This window comes from Tigriopus californicus, chromosome 7 (genome assembly GCF_007210705.1).
Source record: "Tigriopus californicus strain San Diego chromosome 7, Tcal_SD_v2.1, whole genome shotgun sequence".
Lineage (NCBI taxonomy): Eukaryota > Metazoa > Arthropoda > Copepoda > Harpacticoida > Harpacticidae > Tigriopus > Tigriopus californicus.
Window position 1 is genome coordinate 3336560 of NC_081446.1, and position 24333 is coordinate 3360892.

A 24333-nucleotide genomic window follows, 5' to 3' on the forward strand; every position below is an offset into this window, starting at 1 on the left:
AGCTTTTTGCGCACGTCAACGAAGCCACGTAACTCTTTGATAAAACAATCAATTGGAACAATCATTTATTTGGTGGTTCAAATATGAGCTATGAATAGCAAACAATTTTACGAGAATATATGTTTTTTTGGCAAGCGTCCAAGTTTTATATGTATGTCCTATTTACGGGGTAGTGCAAGCAAGTGAGTAAGTAAGTAAGAATGAATAAATGGCAAGAGTAGTAGGATGAATACAATTGATCAAGTCCTGATTTGCATGGACAACTATGAGGCGAAATCAACCATTCGTTGCCAAGATGTGACGAGGAAAATGTGTATGTTGCTCTAATCGAACGCTTTACTCGGGAAGGTCCTCAACACTTCTGAAGATGTTGGTGAGCTCGTCCACCAAAGTCTCGTAACGATAGGCCACACGGATGTCAGGGACATTGGTTCGGGTCATATCGTTTCCTGCCACGCCCTCTCGCATGTAATTGGGACCGAGCCAATGTTGCTTCATCTGTTAGGAGAAAAAACCAATGTGTGTCCTCATTTCGTTGTTTGGTACAATAAAACATGTTCGCAATACTTACATGATGGGAAAACCCACTCATGACGACCGAGTTCCTGGCCAATTCACACATGTCACAGGAGGACATCTTCCACACCTGCGTGGCAATTGAGTATTCTTCCATCAAAGGTTCCTTAGTGAAGTGGAATTGAAGTGGATCGTCAGTGGAAAGGGAAATGTGCAATCCTCTGGCCAAGTACTCGGGCAACGGCGAGCGATTGTAGTTCAAAAAGAGCGAGTTGTTGCTCAAGGGAGACATGGCGATGCCAATTTGGCTCAAGTAATACAAGTACTGGAGGACGGGCACCTTCCTCAACAAGAGGCCGTGAGAGATGCTCTCACTCATCATGAATCCGGCCACCAGATGCTGGATCGCTCCTGCTTCTCCACAATGAGGACGAAGAACAAATGTGGAGAGACCACGCTCCTTGCGGAAGTGGTTCAGGATGGTGATATTGGCGTACATGTAGTATATGTAGTAGGAGTAGGGTGGGTTTTCCTCATCCGTCCATTCGTCAGGGGTCTGAACATCTTTGTCAAACAATGGGTTCTCTGGCTTGCTCTCGTCATCCACCGAATCGAAGCCAATCACGTATTGGAGGAACTTGTGGAGGTCCGGATGAGATTGAGGATCTTTAGTCACTTCAAACAAGGGTCGGAAGAGGTTGTCGAGGATCTCTTCAAAATTGTTGATCAGCTTGTTCGACTTATAGATGTCAAACAGTCTTGGCACCTGGATCAGCCAACGCACGTTGTCCGAGTACACGTTATTGGAAACCGCCCACTCTGCCAATTTGTCCCACTCGGATTTGCTTCTGCCATAAATGGACAAACGAGGCTCCGAGTTCTGATACTTGGACTCCTCCAGGTCATTGAAAACCTCCTGAAAGCGGTTGAACAATTGATGATGTCTTTCTTGGTAAGTAAATCAATCAAGCACGAAACTACGTTATATAACAGGACATAACTATCGCGCTTCTATCAAGAAGCCCTGTGAATTGAACGAAACCACATGGCCAGTAATTTATATCATCGAACTTTGGTCCGAATATGTTTCTACATAAGGAAGATGAAGCGGACTACTCACGTTCAAGAGTTTTCCAAAGAATCTTCCTTTGATGTGGTTGTCGGTTTTCATGAAGACCTCCCTGAGTCTCGACTCGCCAATAGGGTTGTATTTAGCATTGAACTTGTCAAATCGATGGAACGTGTTGCGATCCTGAAATGAGTAAAAATCGATTGCAAAATCATTTCCGATGTCATCAATAGCTTATGAAGTAAGCAGACCACTCAATCGTTATTACTTTATTGCTGCCAGTCGGTAACTTGGTAAGACATGCTAAATAAAAACTCCTACTTACCTCATGCAACATCAAAATATATGACATAAAACGCAGCAAGTACTTATAATTGACATCAGTGAAACATTTTACGAGGGTCCATTTTGGAATTTTTTAGCGGGGAACTGAAATGACCACATACATTTCCCTTGAAAAATATCTGAAACGTATTGGGGGTGTAAAATATAAAATCAACAAGGGCTCTATATGACTATCATATATATCCGTATCATATCCCAAACACCGTGGAAACAAATACAATAACGCCAGCAACATGAAGCCCGTGGTGAATACGACAATGAACAACATCAACATACAATACATCTTATTATCAGAACCATACATTTCGACATGAACCACTGAATAGTAGAACGGCCGTCTCCTGAAAGCTATTGGCCTACTTGCTGTGCCATTTATTAGGTTGCGCTCAAAATGTTAGCAACCTTCAGACTGTAGTTCTTTCGTCATATTCCCCCAGTAGTACAACCAATGGCGCTCAGGAGCGTCCGCACAACCCAGAGGTCCATTATTTCAAGAGACACCGGGTTGATGATATGGTTGGCTCTACAACATCTAGAAATGACTCTGAGTCGACAGAAGAAGTTAGGTGAGTGCGATCCCTTGAAGTCATACAATACCAGAAGATGCATTTATAGCCCGAATGTCAGTACAAACGCATTTCTGATACCGACAACTTGCAAGGCCAGAGAAGAGGAGGAAGAATCAACATTGATCAGGTGACAGAGATAGATAGATAGTTGTGGATGCAATTGAGGCAATTGTGCGACACCGATTTGAATTTCACGCCTTTCCCCCTGTTAGTCACTTGGTTACTTGATAGTCACACGAACAACGAAAGTTAACTAAGAAGTGAATGAGTGAACGAGCAAACGAGCTGTTTAAAAGAAGGAGGAGCGGGAAGAAATGAGGCAACATTCACGTTTTAGGTGAGAAATCCCAACGATAGTACACATAATGAAGAAGAAACTCCCATTAGCAACATCGGATAAGGTTGAAAGACAACGACAATACTTTCAACGATTTATAGCTTAGGCAACGGCTGATTTGATCTTAAAATACAGGTATACAAAAACACCAAATAGGGCTGCATGCCATGCTTCATTTATGAGGAAACACCCAAAGCACAATTAACTCACCGCGTGCACATCCAGCATGTCGACCGTGAGGTCGTATGCCGTTAGATTCATGGACGTGAAGACCTGTTTCAAAGTCATATCCGTCCCCTCCTTGGTTTTGCACACGAAAGTGTCGGCCTCCGTCTTCAAGGCCTTCTTGATGAAGCGAAGCAAGTGCTTTTGATTCATGCACGAGGCAGCATGAATATGAGTGTCAACCTGAAGGAAGGCTCGCTTGCTGAATCAATCCATGGAAACAGTTGAAAGCAGGTCACTGACAATAATACCTTTCGGACGTTGTAGAAATCCCGATGGGCCACAGCTTTTTGAGCAGCCAGCTCTCTCAATTCATTCAAAAGCACGTGGAGTTGGAACTTGGAAGAGAGATAGCTCAAGCGTCGGTAGCAGAATGACTTCAGAGGTCCGTCTGCGATCAATGCGCAGAGGAGATGCATATCCTTGATGAATTTGCCTAGATCGGGGTATTCGTAGTCCAAGCGTGCTCCTTCATTGTACAATTGGAACACGCCTTTTTCCAGGCGAATTTCGTAGCCGCAGTCCTCGATCACATCAATGTCCCACGGGTTCGAGGTCGATTTGGGTGGATGGATGGGATGATCTGGAAAATTAATGGCGAGAAATGAGGGATTGTGGCGGCTTTAAAGGGTTCACCAGTCGTTGGATGTACAGTTTAATGAATTAGATGTATGGATTGTTGTTAGTTCGTTGAATGAGCGTGAGTAAGAGTAAGTCCTAACTTTGTTGGTGGGATAGAAAGAGCAAGATTAATGATTACACTAATGATTAGGATTTATATCTACACGAATAATACTGGAGAGGCTTTGGTCTATTCAACACCGTCATTATTATTCCGAGGTGTCTTTGTACCATTGAGCATTGGTATCTGCCCAAGAAATGGTGCCAGTTATTTGAACAAGCATTATCAATATGAAGGTTATCACAAGAGAGTCAGGCATTTTCAATATTTGATGAGTACCAATGACGCAGTGTTAAGAACTGGACAATAAAAAAAAACGCCAGGAATCACGCGTCATGTTCGGGGTCTTTGGGATTATTTTCGGGTTTCACTAATCATTCATTACATGATGTTTCTCCTGCCATCTCGGCCAAGTCAGCCGCGGACGGCGGAGGCGCTCGCGGCATGACGAACGGCTTCGCGGGCATCTTCAATGGGGGAAGTTGTTGTGGTAGTGGCGGAGGAGCACCATCCTCGGTGACCACTTCAAAACCACCTGGTTAACATGGAGCAAGACAAAGGAAAACCAATTCATCATCATTATGTTCATCCTATTAATAGCAAGGCCGTTAATTGATGGCCTAAACTGGTGAGCGCTGAGCTAAACCAGTCCGCCAATTTTAACATGAAATGTTTCAGAAGGGTGACTGACAATTGCATTTTCTTTTTCCCGAAATGTGGCTGAGCTTTGATTTACCTTCGATTGTGGCGCGGTCAGGGTGTTCCACATGTTTATGAGCAGTCCCGTCCAATTTCTTCATGAACCTCTTGCAAACAGATGGAAAGGCTTGATAGGACATCCTCATGTAGTCTTCGCGAATCTGCAGAGCTTGCACGAGCAGTTTGGAGGCGTTCTGAAGGTCTTCCATCGGAACCTAAAACAGCATGTCAATAATTTTGGTCACAAAGAACAGCCTTCGTCTCGTTGGACTTCAGTTCTCAGGACAGACCACGAAACAAAAACAAGAGAAAGACAAGGAAAGACCACCGCACACTCACCCCAAAGAACTGGAAATCCTAGGAGAAAAAAGAAAAATAAAGACACGTTATTTTTTTTTTTTGTACGACAAGAACTCTGACATACTTTACATTTTAATTGTAATTTCAAACTACTGAATGCTACCAAAGTGTTTGTTTACTGAGATTTGATTTAGATACTCGTAATACAAGATCCCTTTTCAAGACCACGACCTTGGACAGAGGAGGGATGTTCAAATGCTCATACAGGGTATTTACATAGTTTGAGACTGCCCACCACCAATAAAAGGGTGTACTGACTAACCCCCGCCACAGTCGACTTGGCCATAGTCGTGCTTGTAGGATTGATGAAGAAGCCTAAGGGACCATTTGTGTAAATTGCAGATGCTTTCCGATTGCGAAAAGACCTCTGAAATCGTTGAAGTGCTGAGACACTCAATTCAGTTCACCAATTAACTCAAGTTGGTCCTCAACCAGTCGTATTGACAAAGAAATTATTGCTGAGGAAAAGTAACGGACACTCACCCCAGTGTTGTCATCGCCAGTGATGGAGACTCGTTGGAAGTAAGGGACGTATTCATTGTCAATGTATCCAGCAGTGGGATCGGCCCCCTCGGAATCTGGATCATCCTCGCAATCCCCAACATCATCATTAATGGTGGCCAAGTTTGGCTCAAAGGGGGTGGATGCAGAGGCGGGGGCAGATCCCGACGTGCTTCCATCCTCCAACTCGGATTTGACCCTGTGGAAGCATAAACACTTATTAGTTGTGAGCTTTATAGCAATAGCAATCAAATAAGCATGCAACAAAGATTGAAAACCTTTGGCAATCGCTCTTCTTGAATATAAAAGGTGGAGTAATCTGCATAGTTGAATGCAGTACAAAATACATAATCTCGTTGATCCATGTATTTATTCAAACATTTTACGACACGGAATGGCCATTCTAATCTATTGTAGTCTAAGGTAAACGAAGCAAATACAGAAAACACTAAATCCTTTGTGATTTGCGTTTTCTAATGAATGCAATGCTTATGATCAATATTCATTTGATATTATGTACTGAGGCAAAGGTTATTAGTAATCATTTGAACTTCTTTCAAGTTGACAATTTTGTTAAAGTATCATACACTTTAAACTTGACAGCAGAATTACTTGTAAAAAAAGAATTTGTATAACATTAACAATGAATATTGCTGGGTTACACACTATATTAGATACAACATACAAATTGTGGGACAAGATAAGGGTTATCAAAGCCTCTAAAACGTGCAGGTTTGTAGGTTAAACAAGGTGAGAAACTAATGCAGAACATAGGTAGATGCAATCTCTTGGATAGTCCCGGTGAATTTGGTTCTGTTTGCAAGGATATTGTGAGGAGGTGAGGAATGTCTTTTTAAAAGTTTTAATTGTACCGTGGCGTAGTGTGGCCAGAGCCAGTGGAAAAATTGGATGCGGCGGCGGAAGACGTGGCCTGAAAGGCAGCAGAGTCTAACGAGAGGCCACGAGCTATCTTATGTCTGGCCACCATAGGAAGTGAACTGAAAGGTAGATGTACGGACATGGGTGCAATGTCTATTTAACAGCACGGCATCTTTGGTCACAGCCTCAGAGGACACCAAGAAGAATATGATAGAGCTCCTGCGTCGAGTGGTCAATTTCTTTTAAAAAATCACATGGTGCACCCTGTACATAAATGTCTTGGTGAGGTACACGCACTAACTGAAAAGAAGTCTGGTACTCGAAATGAGGTGGGGAATCTTTTCGCGATTCAGCAAGTCCACTGTTTGAGGTCGAAGTTGCTGGGTTTAAAACCATGAACCCATTCACTAGAGGGCTTGAGATATCTTGGTAGAAGTCTAGAGTGTTCTTAGACATGATTATCTCATAAGACACATAAAACAAGATTGGTACTTGGCAGTGAAGTTTTCCCAATAAAATGGAACTTCAGGGAACACAGACACACATGAAGGTTGTTCCAAGTCAAGAGATAATCTAATAGGACACGAAACTGATGATAATCTGTGCCAGGTCATCTCAGTATCTATCAAGCTATCTATCCATTCATGACAACATCCCACATCCTACGTCGAACAACCTACACAAGACCGTTTGAAGTCTCGTTCAAGTTTCACTGGACATGAAGCAAGGACTCCTTTTAATGAGCCACACTGGAAGAGTCGCTTGGATCATAGCATGCAAGAAGGAACAAGGTCATTCTTTATTTATGAGAATTTCAAACAAAATGTAAAATGAATTTCTCTCCTGAAAAAAGGCGGGTTAGTACGCGATCTCTACATTAGGTCATGATCACATCAAGGATAGTTCTGAATTGATTGGTTTACCTGATGAGTTTGGTCTCGATCTGTTCGATAGGATATTGAGGCACCTCGTAAGGAGCCGAAATCTCGTTGGAGAGATATTTCTCATCTTGGGAACCAATCAAACGTTTGGCCATTTCCCGATATTGTTGGCTCTCGCTCTTTAAGCTCGATGAGAGTGGATTCTTGTCCATAAAAGCGGCTGGAGACTCGCTCCCTGAAAAACCAAGGAATTGAAAATGAACAGCGGTATGATTTGAAGTTCGAATTCGATTCTAATCGAGATCATGAAAATAGGCTTTTTGATCCGAAGCTTTTGCAAGGATTCCTGGGAAATCAAAACGTTTATGACCTGGCTTTTGCAAATATTTGTTTTTATACGTTTGTAAACACTCGGTGTGTCTAGTTTAATGTCATCAATTAAATAGCCGTGGCTTCCTCTTCAATGCAATGCAACAAAAGTCGACCAACTTTACGACTAATACATTTTGAAAACTCAATCAGTGCTGGTACTTTAACAAAATATTCTGGATTCACCCCTCTGTGATGTCCTCACCTTCCACATCCCAGTCCAAGTTATGATGACTGATCTTTCTTGAGGCCATGTCGACACGTAATTGACGACCAATGCTCATTCTAATACTATTTAAAGGCTTGTGAGGCTCATTAGGGGGTTGCCTTATCAATTAAATGCCTTTTACGCCATTATCTTTGAAACACAATCATGTTAGATAAGTCAGTCCCAATGAAGTTTCTAGTGCCTATGGCATAGTTCAGATTCCAGGAACTGAATCCACTTGGACCCAAAACAGCTTGGCCAGCGTTCAAAACAAATTCATCCTCCCATCCTCCTGCCTCTGCTCTACCCCAGTACTTGAATAGTCCAAGAATAAAGTTCTCTCCCGCAGAAAAGACATCCCACATTTCGAGAGCAAAGTGGACATGGGAGGCATTCCCCTCCTTTAGCCCAGCGAGGCCAATAGCCGTTCGGCCTCCAGTCCTCCTCCCCTCCTCGTTGTTGTAATGAGCGAGAAAAAGGAAGGAGCGCAACTCAAAGACGAACAAGAGGGGGCAAAGAATTTCTGTGGAACGGGACAAGGGCGGCAAGAGCGTGCTTTCAGCACAAGGTCCAGGCAGTGATGAATCAGATTCAGGGGTCACGTGACCAGGCTCATTGCCAAGAATTGAAGCTCTGTTGGCTATTTTTGAATTTTGGAACACAAAAAGAAATGAGAAAACCCCTTTTCGAGGCCATAGATGAGAGGCAAGTTTTGTGACAAATTGAGTTCCACATCGAGGAGGCTGTTTACTCTCTTCTATGATATGAGTGATTATCCAACGATCTTGTTTGACAAGGAGCTTTCCAAAAGTCGGTTCATCTAAATGCTTTTTTGAGTTTGAATTTTCAAGATGGGAATCATTATCTTGATGCTTGGAAGTTTCAGAATCCAAAAGTCGACTGACTCACTCTTGAGTGCAGCTTCGCTTTTCCTGGAAAACGGTTCAGATGTTTCGGAATTTTCATCACGTTTCGCTCTCTCAAAGCAAAGATCTTTGCCAGTTCGAAATTGTGTTCTTTGCAATTTTGTATCATAGAAGAGAACGACCTGAGTCTATTTCGCAATGAGGCTTGAAGATGGCTCAAGAAAATCCAGAGAATGTGAAACATTGGGTAAAAGAGGAATTATGTTCATGAACATATTCAAAACTTTCATCGAAATCCACAGCAATGCCGCTACTCCATAAACCAAAAGTGCAGATAACATGACAACCAACTTAAACCATAATTCTACAAAATTTGTCTTCAATTTGGAACGCTACTTCTGAAAGTAATGAAGCCTTAAAACCCGCACCAAATATGGCAGTAAACAGAGTTTTGTAAAAACAATTTCCTCCTTTCTAAAATTTGGTCTTAGATTGTTGTTAGAATGTCACTGCAATGTTTGCCTCAGTTTTTCCCAATCTTGACTGGGATATTTGATTTTCCCCGCTCTTCCTTCGCTGAATGAGGCCAGTGGAGTGTTTCATATAAAAAATAAGTGCTATGGCCATATTCAAAGAATTCGTTTCATTATTGGTAGCTTCACTAAAATCGCATTGATTCCAGGATGACAAGAATCAATTGAAACAGTGCCAAATTCCATCCTTGGAGCTGCTGAATTTTGTTGAGTTGACGGCAATCAATCACTTTCGAAGGATTGAAAGTGCATTCTCAAGTTTCTGTCATTGAACAAATGCTGTTTTGGAAAGTATCGAGCGGTAGCACCAAAAGTATGATACTCCTTCTAATATAAATATAACGGTTGCAGTTTCTATAGCTCCGTGTATGGTCTTCAATGTCAAATATCAAAGTAGGAAAGCATTTCCCCAGTTACCCTTTCCGGTTAAGAATGGTTGGATTAGCATTTTGCAGCGGTTTCTCTTATTCTACAATCGGAGGGGTCCTTAAAAATGTAAATGTTTCCCACGTTGGAGCAACTTTTCCTCCCTTATCCTCCCAAATGTCCCATGGAAGGCGCATTGTGAATGGGATTATTTCCCGAATCAAAGTAGTCTCGAATGAGAATAGTTACCCAATTTCAAGGTGGCTTCTCGACATGGTGGGAAACTCGCAAATGCCCACACATGTTGGGTGATCGACTCCTCGACAGAGTCATCCCATTGAACATGTTGTCCCACCGTCTTCAACTCTTTGCTGCTTCCTCGAGATGATTCTTCTTGGGCTCGTGTCCGAGAACTGACTCAAATTCGAATGACAATAGCACCCAAAACTCGGACTCTCGGACATTGAGCGTTCCGTTTGTCCGGTTCCTTTCGTTCGCGGTCCAGCGACCCAAGAGAGAACACGGAGCTGTCACTGTGAGCCAAAGCCAAGGAAAGAGGGGGTGTTCCTCGTTCCTCGTCCCCAGCCCCACGTAACTTGCAATTGAACAGCCGAGCAAATGTTGTCTCATCTTAAGTTCAACTGACTGTCTCTGGTCATTATTTTTAGAACAGCACAATGGACAGTGAGTCTTGTGTGGGTGCCCAGAAGGGGGGAGTGGAAGCGACTACATTAACTTGGGGACGAATCCATAGAACAAGAGCAAGAAGAACGAGGAGAGGAGATGCAGCAAAGACTCGCCTTGTCACTTTGGCCGCTCAGAATACTGCGGTAGTATGGAGTAGTAGTAGAATGTACACTACGTACGTACAGGGTATACTGTGTACTGTATACTCCATGTAGAATAATCTTCGCTTTTGGCTTCTCCAAGGCTTAGTTGCAGAATGGTGCCTGCACCCTGGCCTGCCAAAGCCTACTACTTGTTCCACTTTGGAACAAGCCCTGCTACGACCAGTTTCAACACTCCCAAGGACCCACCAACCGTTTTGGCTGGAAAAGGGTTATATTTCTCTGCAGTAGAACGCCGTGTTACAACGCCATGGATTCGCACACACGTCGTTCAGACCAATGTGCAAATCATGACCCAAAGCAAGGACTTTGAAGCAAGGAGGAAACACGGGGTCGAAACCCTGTCTTGGCAAAAGAGGATATCCGGTGCCTACATTGCATGGTCCGCAAGTAACAACGAGGAGATCCATTTGGGGACCAGCTTTCCAACGATAAATTCGCGTCAAAAGGTGCCAATGACCCAAGTTATTGCTAGTAGAGCAATTTAATTTCAGCTTTCACTAGGTGCAATCCATCATTTTTGGAGCTTGATCCGTTTAAAATCGAAAAGGGAAAGTCTAGCCCTCATTTCCATCAATGGGCAGTTGTCCATTTGCATCCAAAGTGACAGGGTGTTCTACAAGGCAAAGTGGTCTCGTCTCCTGGAGTTGTGTATTTCCGTACCTTTAACTCATTGAGCATGGACTTGATTTTTTCCACGCTTGCCTGCCCTAATGTACTCTATGGATTGAATGTTCCACTTAAAAGCTGGAACACACACCGATGGGAACATGAGTTGGCAGCAGAGTAAGAAATGCAGCCCGAGCAAGTCGCTCTGAATCTCGGATTCTTGAGCCTTGAACATAGAAAGAAAGCAAGAACGTAGGAACGAAGGGAACGGGAGAGCAGTTCCCAAAGTTTGCCCTAATTGGAGGAGAGATCATTTGTGCTCCTCGCCTCTCTTGGTCAGTTAGCCTTCCCTTGCAAACTCACTTATGGCCACTGGGCCAAAATCGCATTTCTCTCTGCCAAAAGCCAAATGCAATTGACTTTTTTGTCGCTCTCTGAGCAACAAGGAGTTTATTAGCGTTGAGGGAAAGCGAGAGTGACTCGTTCGTACAAAATCAATGCTTGCAATAAAAATACTTTTACTCATTAATCCATGTGCTTCGATAGAACGAGGGAAGGTAGAGAAATTGAGCAATACAGGAGAACAAGTACGAATTATTTCATCAATGGGGATTACATTCCCTGTAGCGGTTAGAAAAAACCCGTGAAAAACCAAACCAAAAAAAGAAGAAGAAAAATAAATAAATTGATTTAGACAACAAGTAAACTGCACTCATGAGATATTCTATCTTAGTGCACTAGAAAAGCACATCGCTAAATACGTGTACAACAACCCATTCCTTCGGGACCTCGAAGTTTCCGACATTGCAGAAACTGGCCATGGGAATTCACACCAAATGCATTTGATGACCTTCGTGCAACAAAACTCAAGAGTTTTTTGGTTCATTCACTCTGGTGATTTTATTTTGAAATAATACAAATGATACTATTTTGATTTCTTAGACTGCAGGCAGGTGTTGACAACAGGCCAAATTATTTTTACTTAAGTAAGGAGATGCAAAAGCTCGGTGATTGCGCCTCTAATAACTTACAAGCACATCAGATCTTATTCTTAAGGCTAGGTCACCAAAAGCAAACAAACAAGTGTGAAAGGCATTAACGGAGTGACGGACAGGTAAAAAGTATTCTTATTTTTTGCACCTTAATTGTAATGCTCCAACCTCCCTTTCAACTTCTTTAAAAGTGAGGTTACGACTCACAATTTATGTCACCTTCCAATTTAAAGCAATTGATCGGAGACAACAAGTAAATGAACCAGTTAGGTTTTTAAGAAAATGGAGTTTCTTTAACTGTTAATCGTTGCATCGAATATATTTGATACAGATACTTTTGAAGCGTCAACCAACAGATCCCTACTGCAGCTTTTAACGGAGAAATAAGTCAATTCGTTGACTTTAATTTTTCATTTTACTGTGTGAAATGAATCGAACAAAGAACGTAAAACGAGTACGGCCTCTAAAACTGTACTAGACATTCCCCTGAGAAGGTGTTGGTTCTTCATTTGAAAGCAAACCTACTCCTATAATTGATCACCTTTGCCCATCCACACTTGGCCTGTTATGATAAAATAGGAACACGTTCTATATTTATCGAGACATCAGCAAGGAGAAAAATGTTTTCCTTATGTTTGGAACTTCAACCTGGGAATAACATGTTCAAAAGAGATTCATTGTGCAGAGTATTGTGAATGTTTTCAGTCACTCTATGAATTATGCCTTTGAGGCACAAAAAGAAAAAAACCTTCTATAGTAAACTTTGGCCTTTATATATGGGGAGAAGCACTTGTAACACTTTGGAAGTTTATGAGGCTTAAATACATGGAGGAAATACGATATTTAGAACATATTGTGGAAACAGACGTAATGTGACCTTTCATTTTAATAGAAGTGGGGACTTCATTCCTTGTTGTGGTTAGAAAAGCCCGTGAAAAACCAAACCAAACTTAAAACCTAACTGAGGCTGAATCAAGACTGTTTTGTATCTATTCTTCATTATTATCATTATTATTATTTGGTTTGGTTTTTCACGAGCTTTTCTAACCGCTACAAGGAATGTCACCCCCAGTATTCTTAAAATGAAAGGTTATAATTCGTCCATTTATTACCTTTCAATCTTTATATGATATTTCGTATACCAACGAGTGTGAGTTGGCAGACCGAGCTGATCCTTGAATGTAGGGTTGATCTGGAATGCTATCTAAAAATTTGTCCAAACTGACTTGAAATATGCTACCGGATCAACAAGGCCTACCTATTCCCTACGAATAACAGAGGGAAGCAATTTCAACAATGAAGGAACCCGAGAAAGTAGAGAAGTGGACTTCATTGTTCGAACTAACCTGGTGTTCTTGAGGTGCTCTCAAAACGTACATTAAGCCCCTACGGTCACTAGAATTGACCCTAAATGTTTGGGACAAAGCTCATTAATGCATTTGAAATTGTATACATAATATCAGATACCTTTCGCACCTTTTCTGAACACTGTACAGTCCCAACTCTTTAGTCTCTCCCAATACGAGAGTTCTTTCATTCCTGTGATGTTTGGATGATGACATCTTTGGACTTGTTCGACCTTTTGCAAACCTGCTGAACTCAGCCGCTGATGAAAAGCATAATCATCGGGTTTCTTCCTTAATGACAATGCACTGGGCGTAAAGAGGCTTTAAATGGACCTAAATTGTCCAGGTCAAATTTATGAATATCCAACAATTCCTGGAGAATTTTTAATACTGTTTTGGATGTGAACGTTTTTCCCGAGAAAACGGACATTCTTGTCAGAGCGTCACAACATGAAATTACTTGTTCCGCAAGATACAAGGTACTAATAACATATGTTCAAAATAACCATACTCCAGACAGAGTGTTAAAATAAGCCTTGGTAAAGTCCTTTGGCCCATCTTTTGGAAAAAGTCGACTTGAAAAACAATTTGTCACCATTTGCTCTACCCTCCACCAAAAAAGGCGTCCTTTATGTTTCGCTTCATCCCGCAAAATAGGACCAATTTAAAAACGGGGAACAACATTATTTCCGTTTTCGTTTTTGACCTGATTTGTAAGGCCTTTCGCCATCATTTCTCAAATGTATATAAAATTGAACCTAAACCTTCCTGGTTTTGGGACAATGCCTTTCCTGCTATCAATTAAAGTACTTTTACAATCAATAAATGAGACCCAAAGATAACTAGAATGACACGAGTCATTTGGCTGCTGAAACGAAAACCTATTCCTATAAATCTCTTTGAAGCAAAAATGGTTCAATAAATGATTCGCAAACCTTCTCTATAAGAAGATCAACTCTCTAGTCTACGTATCATAAGGAATGAGTTGGAGCATCATTTTATCTTTAGAGCAGGTTGCCTTTAGACGAAAATTCTACTTTAGAAACAGCAATAGAGATGAGCTTTTGTGACATATCATAGAAAAGACAAAACTGGGGAGAAAACAGCATTTTGTCCGAGGTAAAAATTCACCAGGCATTTAAGATTAGTAAAGACAAATGTCATTTCAAATGTTTGCCAAAACTTGAGTCTTTTTTGGAACAGACCTAGAATCTTCCAGAATGTCGGAAAAATCTCGAAATAAATAAAGGACTCTTTACAACTCTACAACCAAGTCGTGGAAAGACCTTTAAAACTCCCTAAAAATAACAGTAGTAGGGCTTCCAAAACAACAGAATAACAAATCACGCTTTGAAGAAATGTGGAACAAATCCCTCCGTTCCATCAAACTTAAAGCCGCATACCAGTACAAATCCTATGTGATTACTGAAGCTAAATAACCCGAATAAAATGAATCGCTCGAGCAAGTTGCAGTTCCATGTCGTGGCGCAGAAACCCTAGCTTTCCACAATCTTACCGGGCTCGGACTCAATTGCCATCTAGGTCCAAAAATGTGCATCTGGGTAGAGCTCATTTCTTGCCAGAGATGTCTCTTCAAATGAGGTCTCAATCCGGGGCCGAACGAACGGCTTTCTCCAAACGTTTTCTCAATCAAAAAGAAAGCTCTTCACCCCGATCTTCCGTTAGATTAGACTCAACAGCCATGGACATTTCCCTCAAATCAAGCAATCGACCGCCTTTACCTTCTCGACGCATCATGGTATCGCTATAATTCAATCGATTGGAGGGCACACCTTGTCGTTTACTCATCCGAAGGGATCCTCCGCTATGATTCCGAAGGAAATGGGATACTTCCTCCCCGTCCGAATCGTTCCCATCATTATTGTAGCGATGGGTCGAAGGCACATTTCTTCCAGCCATCTCGCACCACGATCAAAGGATCAGCTTTGTTATCACCGGTGTTTGTTCTTGGAAAGGCTTAAGTCGCTCTCCGTACTTTTCAAGACGACACTAATGGAATGTCCCGGGACTATTTACCACATGGAAATCAACACGAGCGGCAATGGCCTTTGTTGACGTCGAACTGAGGTCGCTTCGTCAAGTCCAGGCTCGGGTCCTCGATTTTGAAATTATGCCTGTCTGGCAATCAATTCAAATGTGGTGTTTGGGGGGCCTAGAATACACCCACCCATCCACACACATACCCGCTCGAATCCTCCCCTTAAGAGCTCTCCTGTTCCGTTCGTCGGTATTCAGGCTGGCAACATGGATGGGATAGTCAAGCAGATAGCAGTCAGCACCTGGCCATTGAGGACTCGAGGCCACCACTCATATCACGCTGAAGAAGGCTGAATGCTATGCTATGCTATGCTATGCTCTACTATGCTACGAGCGGTGCGTCATTTTGAGTTGCTTGCGTTGCTTGGGTCGGAATTCTATCCGGTCCGAGGGGCAGGCATAGTACGTAGTACGTAGCAGTATATATTTTGTCTGTCGTTCTGTTACTCGTCGAAAGTGTTGAAGGAAAGGTCCTGCTCGGGTTATTACAAATGTAAACCGCTAAGCGAAGATGATAACGCGTAATTGAGTTCGCTTATGAGGACATGATTCTAATGAGTGGGAGGAGGGGATAACTATGGACAAAGTGACAGACCTCAGACATTCTTCTTCACTGACCAATGATTGTCGTGTGGAAGAAAAGAGATTTTTCGTTAGGATAAAAAAAGAATATAAAGACCTCGTTGATTGGGGAGGGTTGATGACAAAGGACGTCAGTGTGTCAAAAGTGTGTTTATATATAGTCTCTCAGGACGTCAAACTCAATCCAGCTACACGAGTAAAAATGGTCCCAAGTTGTTCAAATAAAACTTTCCGACCGCACCAAAGAGGTATTACGAAGGTATCATCAAGAAGCACCAAGGACAGAGTTGTTGAGATGGAACAACAAGGATGTTAGTTTTTTTGGAGCAAAGGGGGACAATTTCATGGAAGAAAAACCTGCCGCACACAGGGTCACCCAACAACTAAACTCTGGTACCAAGGGGATCAAAAAGTACCGTACTGTAATTGTAATGAGGTAGTTTCTGATGCTTAAAGACATGGATCATAAGTGCGTCAAAATACGTATTTGATCGTCCATTAAAATTTGAAGATATTTAGAGGGTATTGAATTGGAAGTTTACTCCGGAAGACGAAGTTCGGTTTTGGAAGTAATATGTAAGCAAATGAAGGATTGATTTTTGTCTTTGTTCTCAATGACTCGGTTATTTCAATCTGTGTGCCAAGTCTTCCCAAAAGATGACTTGCAATTGCTGACTAGTGCTATTTCCTATTACTGTGAAGAGTCTATCAATATAAAAGTTGCTACCTCATGGCAAGGACTTTAAGACTTTGCCAAACAATTAAGCTCGCAAATCTCAAGGAACCTTGTAACTCCCGGGGGACTTCTAAGATCAACGAATGATATTATTTTAAAATTCTGAACAAGGTCGCAAACGGGACCCTGTCTATGTCATGCTGTAGCACACTTTGAAAAGTACGATGAAGAATAGCTATTATGTGACTGGTTGAAATTGCCTGAACATGAAATAACTAAAACATATTAGCTGGAAGGGTTTTTCTATCGACTCTATCAGGCAGCTTTGAAAGTCCAGATGAGTTCGAATGAGAAATGCAATTCATCAGTTCTTCAAGACAGGTCAGACGTTGGATATAGTATGAATGAGTTGAAATTTCACATTTGTTCCATTTCAGTCCAAATTCTTCTCGTGGAACCTAGTGCGATTTCAAAGAGCAAATGAGAAACAGGAAACCCCAGGTTCCGTGGCTTCAACTCGTATGAATGACCTATGAAAGCAAGAGCAAAATGACAGCTTGGTAGCTTCTAAAGACAAGTCAAACGAGTTTCCATCCATTTGGGTCAGGAACCCTGGAATTGATTTTTTTGGCAAACGTTCCATCCAAGCCAAGTCTTCCTTGACTCTTCAGTGACGACGATCGGTTTGTTTGCCTGTGAAAATCACCCCTGGTCTTCATACACTGTATCTAGTAGTGGGTGTTACGAACGAGCAAATAGTTCACATACCTAAGCATCAATGCTCTTCAAGTCAGACTAAGCATATTCACGAAAGTTTTTGATAGGGCAGCTTACCTTTTAATGCTCCGTAAATATCACGAGAGTCCATAATGTTCGAGTGTCCAACACCAACTGTGTCAGTGGAACGAGATTCCCGTTTCTCTTTGATTCAGATCATATGTAAAGCAATTCCAAGCTGCATGGGTCGAAAATCCGAAGCGCCTATCATAAACAAGTCCTCTCTTAATCAATAAAGAACAATTGTACGTAGACCATGTGTTGTCTAGGTTGAACACGGATTGTACTTGTCTTTAGTGCATGCACTCAAGGTGAATAGGGCTTGAAATGAGCATCTGGACATATGCATCCATGTTTGATTGTCTCCCGTGACGTCCGTTCAATAATCATCGAGGATAAATGGGGAATAGATGCGAGAGCAATGACCCTTGAAAGCGTGTCTTTCTTTCTTTCATTTTGAGCATTCAAGTGACGTTTCGGAAACGATAAGTCGAGGTAACCGAAGGGGGAGGGAAGACAGCGTTTTGTGTGGAGATTCTTGCCTTTTTTGTACCTGAGTTGTCCCATTTTCTCAAGTTATATCTCGCAGCCTCCGGAAATGCTCATAAATACGGGGGCAAAAGATGGAGTAATTCCCCTCATGGGATCTGCACTCAATTTCTAACAGAGGCTGAGACATCGAGAGGCGAATAGAAATACTAAAGGGCTCAAAAAATCCTTCTCAAGTATGCCGGCTTGTTTTACTGGAACCTGATCTGGGAGCGAGATTCTCCCCCAAAGAGACGAAACAATTCGACTGAGGTCATTTACCTACATACCTACCTTCTTAGATGTCGTGCACCTTTGCCAAGAATGTGATTCCACAGAATGTGTTTGACCCTGGCAACGTTTTCAAGTCAACGTGTCAATTTGAAAACAAAACAAACTCTTTTTCATCTCGTGGAAAGCATTCAGTTCTGACCTTTTTTTTAAATTGGTCTTGGGGAATAGGATTAAACCTTTTTTGAGTAAATATTTGAGGCAATTCTCTCCTTCTCTCTTTTTCCTCCTCTGATATTTGTTGAGAGCTGATCTTGTTCCAGTGTTTTGAAACAGACTTGGACAAGCTCCCGCCCCAAGATTACAGGTCAACCCTATGGGGACGTTTAGGCAAGCTCTGACAGGTTCGTTTGTTAGCTGGTGAAAATGTCAGTGATGCAAGTTTCGGGCTTCAAACACGTTTTCGAGAAGCTGACCCTTCTTTCACATTGCTATAGGGGGAAAGGTCAGCTTCGTTAAACCCAGTTTGAAACGCCAATTTTGCATCACTGGCATTGGCAGACAAGTTTGTTTGCTGGTACCAGTGCCAGAGATGCAAGTTTCGGGCATCAAACAAGTGTTCGAGAAGCTGACCCTTCTTTCACATTGCTATATGGGAAAAGGTCATCTTCGTTAAACCCAGTTTGAAACGCCAATTTTGCATCACTGGCATTGGCAGACAAGTTTGTTTGCTGACCCTTCTTTCACATTGCTATTTGGACATTTAGGCAAGCGCCGGTATCAGCAAACAAACTTGCCTGCCAATGCCAGTGATTCAAAATTGGCCTTTCAAACTGGTTTTAACGAAGATGAACTTTTCTTATAATAAAGTAATTTGAATGAAGGGTCAGCTTCTCGAAAACGTGCTTGAAGCTTGCATCACTGACACTGGTTCCAGCAAACAAACGAACCTGCCAGAGCTTGTCTAAACTAGTCTAAACGTCGCCATAGGGGCAAAGGTCAGCTTCGTTAAAACCAGTTTGAAACGCCAATTTTGAATCACTGGCATTGGCAGGCAAGTTTGTTTGCTGGTACCAGCGCTTGCCTAATGTCCGAATATGACTTGTGTGAAAAGGGGCACCAATTTATCTACAAGTGGTCAGGGCATTAGTCGTTCTTAAATAAAAGGAACGTATTACAGTTCCAATTTCTTTGGCCAAAATGAGTAATTCGTTACACAATCGATACTCTCGAAAAATTGTAATGGCGTTATTCGTTACAATTACATTTACTAAAATTGTAGATGAACAATATTTCAGGGGTTTCGCCGCAACAAGACCATACTTTCTTAAATCAATGGTCAATGGTCATATTTTTGTCTCAAATTGGCCAAATGTTTTCCGCCAACATCTTATTTTAATGAGTATTGATATTGGTTATTTGCTCAGCATTGGTTTACTCCCATTCTTGGCCATGCTAATTTGGCTTAGCCAATGGAAATACATAATAGGAAAATCATTTCCTCTTTCAACTTTGAATTACTTCAACAATATCAATTTTATGGGGAAAACATGCCTCATACCTTTTTTTAAATTTTGAATTTTGGGATGCGAAAGGCATATTCAAAATAACGAATGAAATGTATTCAGAGAGGGGATTTCGAATCCGGACAAAGTTAAGGCATCATACATTAGATTTTTTATTCTAATTATCATTATTATTATTTTTGCGGACTTCCTTACCGCTACTGGGATTGGAATCCCAGCAGTTCAAGACGAGAAACATATTCATTTTACTTCACTTTCATTCATATACATTATTTGATCGACCAACAAATTAGAGTTGACTGATCTGGCTAGCCCTTGAATATAAGGTTGATCGGGAATTTTAGTTAAACACTTGTCCAAGTCTGACTTACGTTGCTATTTTGAAAAATCAAACGTAAGAAAAGTGATTTTTTGTTTACTTCGGTTTTATTTTTTTCACTGTCNTCTGACTTACGTTGCTATTTTGAAAAATCAAACGTAAGAAAAGTGATTTTTTGTTTACTTCGGTTTTATTTTTTTCACTGTCATTCGGAACTGTCTTCGAAAACGTTTGAAAAATGATAATATTTGGCCGTATATCACTAATTAATTTCAGTATTTGCCAAATGTGTAGCGAATTTTAAAATACTTCTCGAGGTTTAGTTTTAGTAGTACATTTATTACCTTCTTCTGGACTACATGTTATTTAAATATTTCTCATCTAAAACTGAGAACTGTCCCTAGATTCAACTAACGATTATTGAACATTTACAACATTGACACAAAGAAATACCATGGAAAAATAGTACTAGAAATTCTCGAACCCTGTGCCTAAAGTCATAGATGGATATGGGGAGAATTGAGAAATTTGGTGCAACATACTCAAGTCAAAGAAAGATTTCGCCCTGAGTTCAAGTACTTCAATTTGAATGAGGAGATATAAACAATAAAGCGGTTCAATTATAACAAGAATTGAAACCACAAACGCATTCAACGTTGTGAAAAGCAGGCACTGTTGTCAGCCCTGTGCTTATTTCTTTAGGATAAAGGAAAATATATGAAAAAATGAAAATTTTCTGTTCAGAGAGATTTCTTAAAAGCTTCAAATTTCCTCAGTTGCCAAGGGAGAAACGAAGAATTAAGAGCACTCTGGAGCGTGAAAAAAGGAACGAGTAACGAGTAATTTTTGGTTTCTTTTGGTCGTTACAATTACACCATTTTAAAATGTAATGGGATTACAGTTTCTTTTTCAAAAAAGGAACGAATCATTGTAATTTCGTTACTACTGCCCTGCAAATGGTCTTGCATAAAGCTGGGGCGAGTCCGGCAAAAGAACAGGTAGGACTCGTGCAAGTCCTCTGAAGTTTTGACTTTTTGCCGGACTCGCCGAGTTCGGACTCAAGTCTTTTACTAGAATCAGGGCAAGCAATCTTGCGAAATCTAAAGAAAAAAAAAATATCAAGATATCCTTTGTTGACGAGTCCGGACTAGAGTCCTTTCCTAAAGACTCGAGTTCGGCCAATTCCTCCAAAATTGAGTAACAAACTCGAGTGCACTCGGACTCGAGTCTGGACTCGCCCCAACACTAGTCTGGCAACTTCAAAGTGAAGCACGTATGTTAGACACGCTGAACGGGTGCACTAAGCAAAGTAATTCAATCACAAGTTTCAGGTGCTAGCCCTCTGAGAGATAAAAATGAAGCAAAAAAAACCAACAAATGTAGATGGTTTTAGCGCATTTGGTTAAAGCGCGACCGAGGCCATACTCGGGTTCTATACCAGGTCTAACTCTGATTTTTAACAAGTATCACTACTCGCACATGTCGGCAAAGTGAGCATTGCACCGTTTTTGTTGATCTTGAGCTTTCGATTTAACTCGCCATCTAACTGACTTTCAGAGCGTGCGTATAGGTTTACCATTCACTGATGAGCAAGCAAGCGAGCATGCTATTGGTGAAATATATCAAGTTTTTGTATTGGCCACGTCAATTTAAGTAATACTGATAATTCATCCAAGAAGGTGCCATCTCCTTCACATCTTTTCATACCGTTTGACGAACTCACAGCTCTGACACTTTTGATAATAATCGTCTTGTTTCTCGTCATAATGCTCTTCACCAAACTCATGTTTGTGAGTGGAGAGATCTTTTTTGTAGAGTGAGCCCCGGACCTGCATTCGCAAGGCTTTAATCTGATTATTGAACCGCTTCGCTTTCGTCTTTTCCTTCTTCTCATCCCGCAAATCGTGTTGTCTCTCCAGGGCTTCCTCCGATCCCCACACCTCCAATGCCCGATCTTCAATCTGAGATCTCAGGAACAATTTCATGTCCCCCCACCGGGGATTATGCGGATTCTTCCGGATGATAAATTTCAAGACAGGCTCCCGTTTGTCAATATCCACATCTTTGAGTAAGAACGTGTTCTTGGCATCCGTTTTTGTGATGAGCTCGTGCTTGCCATCCCTCTCGGTCTCCTTGCACTTGTCGCACACCGAGATGTCAAAGGTACGGAATAGAAACGAGTCCGAGAAGTTCTCCTGGCATTCCAAGCAAGAAGGTTGATCAGGTTTGATGATTGGGGCCGGTAGTTGGACAAATGTGCTCGGATCAATCGCATCTGAGCCTTCGGAGGTCTCCTCAATAAAAAATCCGGCTCCGGAATCCACCAGCTTCTTCTCTTGGACCCGAATAAGTTTCTCGCCCGTTACTTGATCCCGAGAGGAGCCCGGGTTATTAGCATAAGGGCGTGCCATCAGTCGAGCTTGTTTGAGACTCTTGGCCTTGAGGCGATTCCGTTCCATTCTAGCTTTTTGACTCATCGTTAGAGGAACAGGCGGGGTACTCGTGGGATTTGGAACAGAGATCTCTTCTACGGCAACGCCTTCCAATAAGTCATCGTCATCGTCGAACAGAGGGTCATCCTTGGTATCAGGTGGCTTGGGAGGGTCCACGAGGTCTTCATCGTCGTCTTCCATGGCAAAAATGGACTTGCTCATTATGAACGGCACTTGGAACCCCTGTTCTTTTGGAGCTGGGACCGATGTTTCTGGTCTTACACAACGGGAGGATTAGCTGATTTTTGGAAATAAACATGGCGGAACATTTGCTCTAGTTTAAACACGACACCTCCTGGGTTTGAAATGTGTCTATTTTTTGAAGTTACAATAAGTCTTGATACTATCTAGACAGTTCTTCATCACGAAAATAAAGAGATAAATCTTACTACACCAGAGGCACTGTGTTTTTTGAGATGGCAAACTTTTGTGTCAATATCTCATACATTTTCAGTTGCATACATATTCATCAATAACATGAAAAGCTGTGATGTCACCCTAATATTTTAGGTGTATATTCATAAGTTTAGTCCTAGATCATTTGTGATATGAAAACATGATGTATTGTTGCCGGATATGCTCATTATCGCCCAGACTTTGCTCCTAAAAAGGATCTGTGGACCCCTTCAGTCATGGAACAAGTCCATTGTGGTCGCCCATCCAGATCCTCCTTACCTTCCTCGTCCTCCAGACGCTTTTTCGATCCCACCACGGACAATCCCAGATCCTCTTCGTCCGACAAGGACGCTTGTCCCGCACTCAACCCTTCGAGGGTGACGGCCGAGGGGGTGCTTTGCAACCGCTGGAGCATCCTCAACTGTTCGGAAGAGGCCATGCCGCTCAAAGTTCAGTCAAGTTCAATGACACTTAACCACCCAAAGAATGAATGCACCGGTGTAGTCCAGCAACGTTTTCAAGATTGGACACGGGTTTCCTCGTCAGCTTCAGGCATGAACACTAAGCGAGAAGAGCCTTCATCTTCCAAGGCCGCGATAGAAAGACGTGCTTTACCGAATGTATGTAGTCAATGTTGCAGCTTGACAGCTTATGGACCAGCTGGATGGTGGTGTTGGTGGCGGTGTTGGTGAGCTTGCTTGTGTGCGGTATGTTCTTCCACAGAGCTGGGCTTTCTCTTCCTTCTGCTTCTCCTAGGAGTTCCTCAATCCACGTAAAAGGCGACGAAGGGATCCTTGGAGAGGAAAATATAGCACGAATCTACCCTCTGTCTGGTTCATTGGGAAAACCTGGAACAAATAAGGCCAATCGGTGGCCTTCGATAATTTGAGCTTTGGGGAAAATGATTTCATAACCACAGGAGGGGAGGGATAAGGATAAAATTGGGCCAGTGGCCGTCAACCCCACTTTGGCCTTGGTTAAGTTAAAGTATTATTTATATTGAAACTTTTGTTGCCACATCCTATTTGTTGTATGTTTTACAAATGCTTTCTTTTGGAATCATACATTTCATGATACTAACTCATCAGGATAAATATTGGAGGTGGAATGTGAGCTTTTATTTTGGGGTGATTCTGCAAAGGTTATGACATCAATTTGCCGATTGCAAAATCTGTTAGTGCAATTTTTATAATCATCCAAAGGTAAAAAGAAATATGAACATCTTTTTTCTTTGTGTCGCATAATTTCTGATAGTGATAACCCTAATTTCACCTCCCATATGCATTATACATTTATCCATTACAAAAATAAAACCAAATCTTACAAAAGGTGCCGTTTTTAAATCTAATTGATGCCTTAAAGCCAGATCTATCAACTCTAATTCGTTGGCGAATCAAATTTTGTATGAATGTAGAATCAGGTAAAACTAATACCTTTTAAGGTCTTAAAGTGCTGGGGGATCTCATGCCCAATACTGGCAAGGAAGTCCACAAATAACCGCTCAAAAATGACGGCGTTTTCAGACGTAAGGTTGGTTACCAAAAACGT

General features: G+C 41.7%; 2 protein-coding genes across 9 annotated transcripts; both read right to left on the minus strand.

The window, feature by feature from the left end:
• Positions 1–35: 35 nt before the first annotated feature.
• On the minus strand, positions 36–23521 carry LOC131882967 (AMP deaminase 2-like). Of its 8 annotated transcripts, none has more exons than XM_059230268.1 (12): positions 23065–23521; positions 7106–7298; positions 6176–6301; positions 5286–5502; positions 5065–5169; positions 4480–4657; positions 4129–4278; positions 3313–3644; positions 3047–3244; positions 1637–1768; positions 572–1432; positions 36–498 (listed from the first exon to the last, which is right to left on the minus strand). In XM_059230268.1, exons 1-12 carry the CDS (start codon positions 23222–23224, stop codon positions 337–339), a joined length of 2814 nt encoding a protein of 937 aa, XP_059086251.1. In that variant the 5' UTR covers positions 23225–23521; the 3' UTR covers positions 36–336. The 8 variants fall into 8 exon arrangements, with proteins under 8 accessions (XP_059086251.1, XP_059086250.1, XP_059086252.1 ...); XM_059230267.1 differs by lacking the exon at positions 23065–23521 and adding an exon at positions 14943–15344; XM_059230269.1 differs by lacking the exon at positions 23065–23521 and adding an exon at positions 14994–15342.
• On the minus strand, positions 21505–22627 carry LOC131882976 (DNA repair protein complementing XP-A cells homolog). The gene has a single exon (XM_059230288.1). The coding sequence runs from the start codon at positions 22549–22551 to the stop codon at positions 21589–21591; it is 963 nt and encodes a 320-aa protein (XP_059086271.1). The 5' UTR covers positions 22552–22627; the 3' UTR covers positions 21505–21588.
• Positions 23522–24333: the final 812 nt, after the last annotated feature.